The sequence below is a fragment of the Oncorhynchus tshawytscha genome, linkage group LG14 (assembly GCF_018296145.1).
Source record: "Oncorhynchus tshawytscha isolate Ot180627B linkage group LG14, Otsh_v2.0, whole genome shotgun sequence".
In the NCBI taxonomy this organism is placed as follows: domain Eukaryota; kingdom Metazoa; phylum Chordata; class Actinopteri; order Salmoniformes; family Salmonidae; genus Oncorhynchus; species Oncorhynchus tshawytscha.
The window spans coordinates 26,620,921-26,630,735 of NC_056442.1; the positions used below are offsets into that span (position 1 = coordinate 26,620,921).

At 44.2% G+C, this 9,815-nt stretch overlaps 1 protein-coding gene across 2 annotated transcripts; it reads right to left on the bottom strand.

Moving 5' to 3' along the window:
- Nucleotides 1–2,268: 2,268 nt before the first annotated feature.
- Nucleotides 2,269–8,656, bottom strand: LOC112266880 (sushi domain-containing protein 6). Of its 2 annotated transcripts, none has more exons than XM_024444773.2 (5): nucleotides 8,407–8,656; nucleotides 5,992–6,098; nucleotides 5,300–5,503; nucleotides 3,251–3,392; nucleotides 2,269–2,782 (listed from the first exon to the last, which is right to left on the bottom strand). In XM_024444773.2, exons 2-5 carry the CDS (start codon nucleotides 6,083–6,085, stop codon nucleotides 2,458–2,460), a joined length of 765 nt encoding a protein of 254 aa, XP_024300541.1. In that variant the 5' UTR covers nucleotides 6,086–6,098; nucleotides 8,407–8,656; the 3' UTR covers nucleotides 2,269–2,457. The 2 variants fall into 2 exon arrangements, with proteins under 2 accessions (XP_024300541.1, XP_024300542.1); XM_024444774.2 differs by having other exon boundaries at nucleotides 2,270–2,779.
- Between the last annotated feature and the right edge of the window lie 1,159 nt (nucleotides 8,657–9,815).

Genomic DNA, 9,815 nt, shown 5'->3' on the forward strand with positions numbered 1-9,815 from the left:
CGACACATTAGTCGCTCTAAACACAGCACACCATGTGTAAATGGCATCACCTTTAAGTTTGTCGGTGCCAAATACGTTGAACATGTCATGAACATAACACCCATATGTATAATGGCCACAATATTTCACAATAGTTACAAATGAACTGGCACTTTAGAGTAGAGGTGTCAAACATACGGCCCGCGGGCCAGATCCGGCCCACGAGGGGTCCAATCCAGCCCGCAGTATGTATTTTTTGGGGGGTGGGGGAAACAAACTCCATATACTTTAAAATGACTAAAACCAAATCTAAACTGTGTAAAATGATAATGGACCTACAAAACCTGTGGAACTATGTTCTATTACATATCACTTCCTGCTTGAAACTGTTTGATGGGGAAACAACCATAATGCACCAACTCTGTTTTGTCAATGGGTCTTTCCATTCACTAACTACAACTTCAAATCAGGGCTGAACACACAGTAGTTTCTCAACTGATTTCAGTAAATAGGTCAGTATAGTAGTTCTGCATTCCTCATAAGCGGATGTTGTACTTCTCCATTTGGACACAGTTAGCAGTTAAAGTGAGTCTACTCCACTTCCCTCACAGTGCCTTTCCCTGGCCATCCTGTTTGTACAAAGTTCTGTGTAACATAACGGAAGAATGAGTTGGTCAGAATGTCAGATCCCATGTTACAACTTGGCTAAAACTATCCTTTTTATATCATGGATGGTCAGTCCTGCCTATGAATTTGAGTGTGGTTACATTGCTCAGGCCCATCCTTCAGCTTTTTACTGAAATTGGTGACTTATTGTTTCAACTGCTGATTGCCGCTTTAAACTGAAATTCCCAAATAGAACTTAATTATTCAACATGAGCTGGTTATTACACTAGCTCTGTCTGTGCGGTGTCCAAAATAGTGCCCTATTCCCTACTTTCTAAAAATGTATTTTATCCCCTTTTCGTGGTATCCAATTGGTAGTAGTTACTGTCTTGTCTCATCGCTGTGACTCCCGTACGGACTCGGGAGAGGCGAAGATCGAGAACCATGCGTCCTCTGAAACCCAACCAAGCTGCACTGCTTCTTGACACAACGCACATCCAACCCGGAAGCCAGCCGCACCAATGTGCCGGAGGAAACACAGTACACCGAGCGACCTGGTCAGCGTGCACTGCGCCCAGCCCGCCACAGGAGTCGCTAGAGCGCGATGAGACAAGGATATCCCTACCGGCCAAACCCTCCCCTAACCCGGGCAATGCTAGGTCAATTGTGCACCGCCTCATGGGCCTCCCGGTCGCGGCCGGCTGCGACAGAGCCTGGGCGCGAACCCAGAATCTCTGGTGGCACAACCACTGTGCCAACCGGGAGGCCTATAGTGCCCTACTTTTGACTAGGGCCTATAGGGCTCTGGTCAAAAGTAGGGCACGTTATAGGTAATCGAGTGCCATTTGAGTGCAGACTGTGTCTCTGATCAACCATGCGATCTACTTTCCTTTGACTAATTCTTCCCAGAGAGCACCATAACGGAGTAAGGCCAAGAGGTTTTACAATTAGAAACAATGTTGACGTTTAATCTTCTGTGCAATGCAATAATTGCAATATTATGTAAATGTTACATTACATACATCCATTACATTTTTTTCTATTGAAAAGAAAAAGAGAAACAACTACATTCAATGTCTATAACAAATAAGTACATCCTGGGGGTTTCTACCCCAAACCCTCCCCAAATTCTGGTCAGTAATTCAAAGCAGATAGGGGAGAGGTGCAAGGCGGGAACAGGGTCGGTCTGCTGGTTTCTATATCAACGCTACAACTCTGCCATCATCGCAAATCATAAACCAACAAAAAGGACACGCAGGTCCCTGTGATGTAACAGTAATATCATTACCAAAGTCACCTCAACAAACGAGGCTCAGGTCCCATCACTGATGGGATATAAACCATGTCTCCATGGCAGGAAACGTCTCATAACATTACCAACAGCCAATCAGAACTGGTGTGCTATGTATAAGGTTGAAACCTGAAAAGAAAGTCGATCCATGCTGGTAGGCTTGAATCCATATACAGTGGGGCAAAAAAGTATTTAGTCAGCCACCAATTGCGCAAGGTGTGCCATTAATACAGGTAACGAGTGGAGGACAAGAGGACCCTCTTAAAGAAGAAGTTACAGGTCTGTGAGAGCCAGAAATCTTGCTTGTTTGTAGGTGACCAAATACTTATTTTCCACCATAATTTGCAAATAAATTCATTAAAAATCCTACAATGTGATTTTCAGGATTTTTTTTCTAATTTTGTCTGTCAAAGTTGAAGTGTACCTATGATGAAAATTACAGGCCTCTCTCATCTTTTTAAGTGGGAGAACTTGCACAATTGGTGGCTGACTAAATACTTTTTTGCCCCACTGCAAGTGCCTGAGCACATGATTTTACAAGTCAGTACATCATTGGTGGGTAACATAAATACGCCAGTCACTCAAATGTCCTTGTCATCGGGAAGTGCAACTTGTATGGCCCGCACGTCCACCTCACTCTGACTCTCTCTGGGACGGGATTGGATCTCCTCGTAAGGGGGCGGAAGGATCTCGGGGCTTTGATTGGATTGAGGGATAAGGTGACTGGAATCTGATTGGTTGTGAGCTAATGATGGACCTGGAGCCTCCTGGGCCAATAGGAGCTGGGTGGGCCCTCTGCAGGGGGGCAGGTGTTGCCCCCAGCTCCCATAGACAGCCTCCTCATAGGTGGGCAGAGACACAGGCAGGCCATCCACCATCAGATCCATCTGGTCAGAGGAGCGCCTGCTGAACAACAGTAGAGAGATGATCAGATCACTTCACAGACAGCACTCATACAGTGGGTGGATTTACTGACACTACCGCTACCGCTATGAAACACCCAGCATCGATGATAAGATGACTATCAAACCACTGAATTTCCTTCTTCCTCCTCCTCCTCCTCCACAGTCTTTCAACTTTCACTCATCAGATTATAAAGATGCTTTCATTACAGGATGTGATGCATTTCCAAGCCTCTACTGTACAAAGCCACTACAGTGCTGTAACCATCCTACAGAGCAACACACATGATTCAACCAATCATCAAGACCTTGGCTAGCTGAATCAGGTGTGTTAGTCCTGGGCTGGAACAAAACCTACATACACTAATGCTCCAGGACCAGGGTTAGTAGTGACAACACCGCTATAGAGGATCCAGTCGTATGAATATAGCTGTGTGAGTGACAGGGATAAGAGCCAGTCATATGTGCTTACCTGTGTGAGTGACAGGGAAAAAGGCGGGATTTGATCACCAAGCAGGCCGTGGTGGTGAGAAGGAATATGGACACGCCCACCGCCGTCGTGGCAACGCTAGGGAGTGAGTGGGCCACCTGGTCCTCATAGTTAACATGTCTGTCTGAAAGAAAACACAACACAAACAATCAACACACACACCCACCAACTACCTACAACACACTTAGCTGTGGTCCAGGGCGTTAGTGTGTGCACTCACTAACCCCCCTGAACACACACTGTCGCCCTGGACCAGAGCTACAACACACTCAACAAATACATTCAGGAAGTACACACATCATTTAGGGGAAACACACTACTGATACCCTGTTTTATGCTGTCCATATGTGTATCTCAAAGGGAGTCAGTCATGCATCTGCAGGTGTGGTTTCCTATATCCATGACGCATTACATTTCCGTGAGGTTTAATAGGGCAGAGGAAAGAGACTGGTTAGTTTGGTGACTTTGCTCACTTCCCGTTTCTTGATGCTGGTTTCCTGCCTCGATGCAGCACAGGCCGAAAGAGGAAGCAAAAGGCTCTGAAGGAGCATGTTAAGAATCTGCTATGTCGGCTTTTGCATCTCACCAAGTAGGTCATTGACCTCTTGTGTGGAACTACGGGGTTGGTACCAGAAAGTTACGACAATCAAATCTTAGCACTTAACAGGCCACACACCATCCTGTTAACCAGCCTAACACACTGCTCAGCTCTAGTGACACTCAAAGCTCATGTAGGGCTATACTCAAGGCCATTGAAACTATAGCACAACAGTCATAGAGTGGTATAGAGTGTATGCTTCCACTTGCCTCTTCCACATCCAATAAGACATGACTGGAATTGCCCAGTCCTTGAGGGCCTGATTGGTGTCACAGTTTTGCCCCAGTCCCAGCTAACACGCCTGACTCCAACAATCACCTAATCATGATCTTCAGTTTAGAATGCAATTTGATTAATCAGCTGTGTTTGCTAGGGATGGAGAAAAAGTGTGATGCCAATCAGGCCCTCGAGAACTGGAGTTATCCATCCCTGCAGTAAGAGGATGAATGAAGGAGGGTGGTCATAGCATTGCTATTAATCAGCTTATGAGATGACTATGTGGAAGAAAGCCATGTAACATTTAAATAATCAACCAATAACCTCCATGCATGCATATAGCCAACCCGGAATCAGCCAAAGTAATTGTTAGGTGTCTGGTTTAATGCATTTACAAAGGCGGTGAGTGATTGAGTACAGAACCTACCTTAAATCACACTGCAACCTTTGACCTGACTGTAGTTTCCCTAACACTTATCTCATATCAGTCACTCATGGACATCCTCCACACACACATGCACTAGACCAGGGATGGGCAACTGGCGGCCTCCTTTTGTAGGCCCGCGGATCCATTTCCAAAAATAAATAAGCTGCAATTTCGAAATTTGGTTGTGTGCATCAGCAGTTTCTCTCTTGTTATGTCAGTCACTGACAGTCACTCAATTAGCCCATTGAGTGACATTTTTTAGATTGGTAAATTAGTATGGCAGCCAGCTAGCTAAACGTATAGTAATCATGGTCTAATACTGACCAGGGGACCCCCATTTGTTCGTCACTCTCACTCAGATATCATATTAAAAACTGTTTCTCTCTCCGTCCCATGGCAAAATGAGTAGAATTGCAAGAAATTTACTTGTGTCATTTTTTTTTCTAAAATTGAAAAATCTTCCCTCCGTCCCATGGCAAAACAGGTAGAATTGCAGCAAATTGTCTTTAAAACTGCAACATTTTATCTACACCCCATGGCAAAATTGCAAGAGAGGTACAATAAAACATCAATGTTTTCTCTCTGCTGCCACTAAAATGTTTTGCTCACGTAGTGGGGCTCTGATTGCATATGTGGGTATGGATGTGGGTACACAGACCCGCGAGCCGCCTCATGATGAGTTCAGATTTATTGTTGCCCCCACCCCCATCAAAGTTGCCCATCCCTGCTCTAGTCCATTACACTAGGAGCAAAGGTTTACCCCTCCTCCCACATGGCCGTGGTGACTCACCTGCTGTGGACAGACAGGTGGGCACGCTGGGGATCCATTTGCCGTGGCGGCAGCGCGAGCTGTGCACCTCTTTTGGGATGGTGTAGCCGGGCTCACAGAAGTAGAAGATCAAGCTCTTCTGGGGGAAGCCTCGGCAGGGGGAGGGCTCGCAGCGGAAGCCCCCGTGTTCTGGCACCAGTGGGTGGCTGCAGTTCCCTTGCCTGCCTGCGGATGAGGCATACAGTTTAGTTGTTAGACCTTGTTGTTGAATCGAACCGGCAGTTATTGTATCTCAAAGATCTGTGATTCAGGTTGAAGAGGAAAAAAACTTTAGGTAGAGTGTTTTAATAGATACGGTCATATGAATGGGGTAAGACACCAGTACAAGCATTTCGCTACACTCGCATTAACATCTGCTAACCATGTGTATGTGACAAATACAATTTGATTTGATTTGATTTGAGACAGGTGGAGTCTGGGAGGAGGAGTCTTGCAGGTCTGGGGAGAGGGCTAAGGATCATTGCAGCATGATGCAGGTTGTTTGTCCAGATAGCTATATAGTTAGCTCTTACAGATGGATTACAGCTTTTGGGTGCAGTGGTGACTGTTTCAACAAGTACATAGTGGTGCAACTTGGATGCCTAGCAGAGGTGATGACCTGGGTGGGCAGTTGTGGGTGGTTAGGGTGGGTGGTTGAGGAGGGAGACGGGTACCTGTGGTGAGGTCTGGAAGGGCGACCAGGAGAAAGAGCCCGTAGCCCAGAGTGATGTGTCCACACAGCCATAGAGACTCCCGCTGCGCAGACATCAAAACAGCCTTCCTGCAGGTGCAATAAACAGAGGACTCAGTGCCCTGCAGATAGTCACGCACATAAATATGCACACAAACAAGCATGCACGCATGTGCACACACACTGTTGCAAAATATCGACAAATATCTAATCATGCACTTGGAAAGCCTCCCCTTTTGCCCTAACAAAGGCAGGGGACAGTGGTTCACAGCTGCAGCTACCATAAACACCCACAGCCTGACCCTGAATGAGTGAATCATTCCCCAACCCTGTACCCTTTAATTTCCAGAAACTGGAACTAAACTTGGGTTATTGTTCAACACCAGACATTTATCAACATTACTTATATGACTGGTAGGTTTTTTTTTCTTCACCTGGCCCATATTTCCTCTCTTAGCACTGAACTTGACACACAGGTATGGCACAAACACAAATCCCATGGCGGGTTTCGGAGCACTTTCATATCGGGGGTGCAAGTCAACTCTGGAACAGCAGGGGAGGTCCCTGCCAACACCATGTGTACCGTTCTCACATAGCCTGCAGGTGTAGGATCTTAAATTGAGCCAGTTTGCTACAGCAGGAAAATAATCCTGCAGCAACAGGAAATGTGAATTATTATGTGGATTATAATTCATTTACATTTTTGTAGGGGTTGATAACATTTTCATAAGGGAAAATCCAGTCTGAAATGTCTAAACGTTAATTACACATTTCCGAAGCTTTTTTAAACCTCAAACACACTACACATTTTACATTTCCTGCATTGCTGGAAGGTTCTCCTGCAACAGAGTGATCACATTAATATCCTACACCTGTTTCTATCAGGCAGTGAGCTGTGACCACAATGTAGGTGGGTGGCATCTTACTCACCATCTTATTAAAACATGACTTCTGTTCATGAATAAGCTGTGAAGTATGCCATTATAAATTGCTCCAGTTCCATTATAAAGCATTACTTTAAAACGCAACACTATAAAATGTAATAAACATCTATCAATACATTTACTTATGTAGAGACAATAAGTTGACATCAACAAATCTAGTAAAAAATAAACATGTTTTTCTCCTCTGAATGGATTTGGTAACTGTTTGTCTTCTGTGTGCCTGTAATGATTCCCATGTTTGATAGGTTAGTTAGTTAAGCAACAAGGCCAGAGGGGGTGTAGTATATGGCCAATAAACCACGGCTAAGGGCTGTTCTTAATAAGCACTACGCAAGGCAGAGTAAAAACAAATGTTTTGTCATACCCATGGTATACCGTCCGATATACCACGGCTTTCACCCAAACAGCATTCGGGGCTTGAACCACCCAGTTTATAATCAGTATTATAAACTGGATGGTTCGAGCCCTGAATGCTGATTTAGCCGACAGCTGTGGTATATGAGACCACATACCACGGGTATGACAAAACATTTATTTTTTAATTACGTTGGTAACCAGTTTATAATAGCAATAAGGCACCTCGGAGGTTTGTGATATATGGCCAATATACTCCACGTTGCGTCGTGACTAGGAACGGCCCTTAGCCATGGTAAATTGGCCATATACCACACCCCCTTGTGCCTTATTGCTTAAATAACCCATGGGTTTAATGACTTCTGCTATGTGGTACTTCGCACTTTCTGCTCTGATTGTCAAACTACTCAGCTGCATCCCTGTTTCTGTAAGTGTCATACATGGATGGCATTGACACACAGTAACACTTTGCATGCCATCCCACTCATCCAAGAGGAATAGGCAAGTGATCAATTATAATATGACTCACACTACCTATGTCTTTGTGTTGTCATGGAAGTGAAGAAATAGTATCAATGGTCAGTTTATGCGTCCTATCAAAACACATCCAGGCACAAATTATAAGGAAGGACCTTGTAGACTACGGCAGAATATGGTAAGCAAAGGCTATTGTGTTAATCATAGAAATAAGGCTCATAGAAATAAGGCTAGTGTTTGTGGTACGTTCATGACAAACCGAATAAATAGCCTACCAGCGCTCGCTGAACATAAACGCGCAACGGAGCTGAATGCACAGGTGCATACCCAGAAATCACCAGACATCCCCAAATAAGTACAAATGCCAAAGCTGAAGCATTTATATCATATCCACAATGCTAATATATCAAGCCAGTCTAATTAAAAATCGCAATTTTCTTTAGCCGACTAAACTCAACTTCCACTAATTAAACAAAATATTCCTACAGCCTACATCAACACTCTGTCCTACAGGCTAGTCATATCCTACATATCACATGTTGTAATTATTGGGGTTACATTTATCTTTAGGCAAGTTTTAAAAAAATGCTAAAGATAACCTCTTACCAATAAAGGCTACTCACCTGTAGAATCTAGATATAGGAATATTCCGTTCAAGGACTAGTCCAAGATGGTATAAATCAATACTTCCCCGTCTGTTTGATATACGATCCGCTCGAGATCAATATCTAATTTGTTTAATTCTCCTCCAGATTAACGGGGCATATAGCAACAACTGGATCTATTTCACAGCCGCTGACAACTGAGTCATCGCTCACGCTCAGCTGTGTTTTTGACAGGAACAGAGAGATTTATCACAGGCTCCAGTCCTGACTACGCGCGCTGGTGACATTGATCGAGTTAGTTTTGCAGGGTGGGTGGAGTTGCCTCATTTTAGGCCATTCCATTGGTCCTTAAGCGAACTCTCCGCCCGGCCATGCAAAACGAACTCCACCACTGTATACAGTGCGTCTTCACACAAACCCCACCCTTAGCAGGCGTCCGCTGGACCTTGTCATATTCAGTAAATTCGAGCTAAATTTCGCAGAACTGTGGAAATTGAACATTCAGTTCACCGCAGTATAATGAGCGGTCATTGTTTTTGGACCACGCTTTTCACAAATCCTCCGTTTACAACACTGTCTCCACGGTCGCCTGCTAAGATGAGTGAAGTGAACAAAACAAGTCTACAGTGCAAGGCCAGATAATACTGAATCACATCTGACAGAAGGACCAGACGGAAGTGCTAAGAATATAGTGCGCCAATGCAACAAAATGTAGTTCCTTCCAGAGATACATATTGTATTGTGTAATATTTTACCTTAAAATATTTCTCCAATGTATCAGGTTGATAAATATGAAAATAGACAAACGTCTGGCCGTACCTAAGACATAATATAACTAACGAACTTATTAGCTGGGCTCCAGCCCATACCTTTAAATGTGTGACGATTTAAAACCATAAATCAAAGACAAATTATATCAATCATCAACACCATCATAATCATCCTCACATAACCTTTATTTTACGAGGCAAGTCATTTAAGAACAAATTCTCATTTACGACGACCTACCACGGCCAAACCTGGACGACGCTGGGCCAATTGTGCACCGCACTATGGGACTCCCAATCACAGCCGGATGTGATTCAGCCTGGACCTGAACCAGGGACTGTAGTGACGCCTCTTGCACCGAGATGCAGTGCCTGACCGCTGCACCACTGGGAGCCCAAGATGATGAGTACCATCTGAGACTAAGGCTATAACACAACTTTTGAAATGGTTGACATCCTCAAATGGTCACACAATACACAAATGATAGGGCATGACAAAAAACCTTACATTTTAGAAAAACTGTATTTGCCAAAAATATTTAAAATTAGTTGTTTTTACAATAACCAGCAAAAATGCAAAAATCCAGGGGTGGGTTGGGACTCAAGAAAAACTGTCAACCATCAAACTTTACAATACTGATGCCTAAATGATTTAGCATA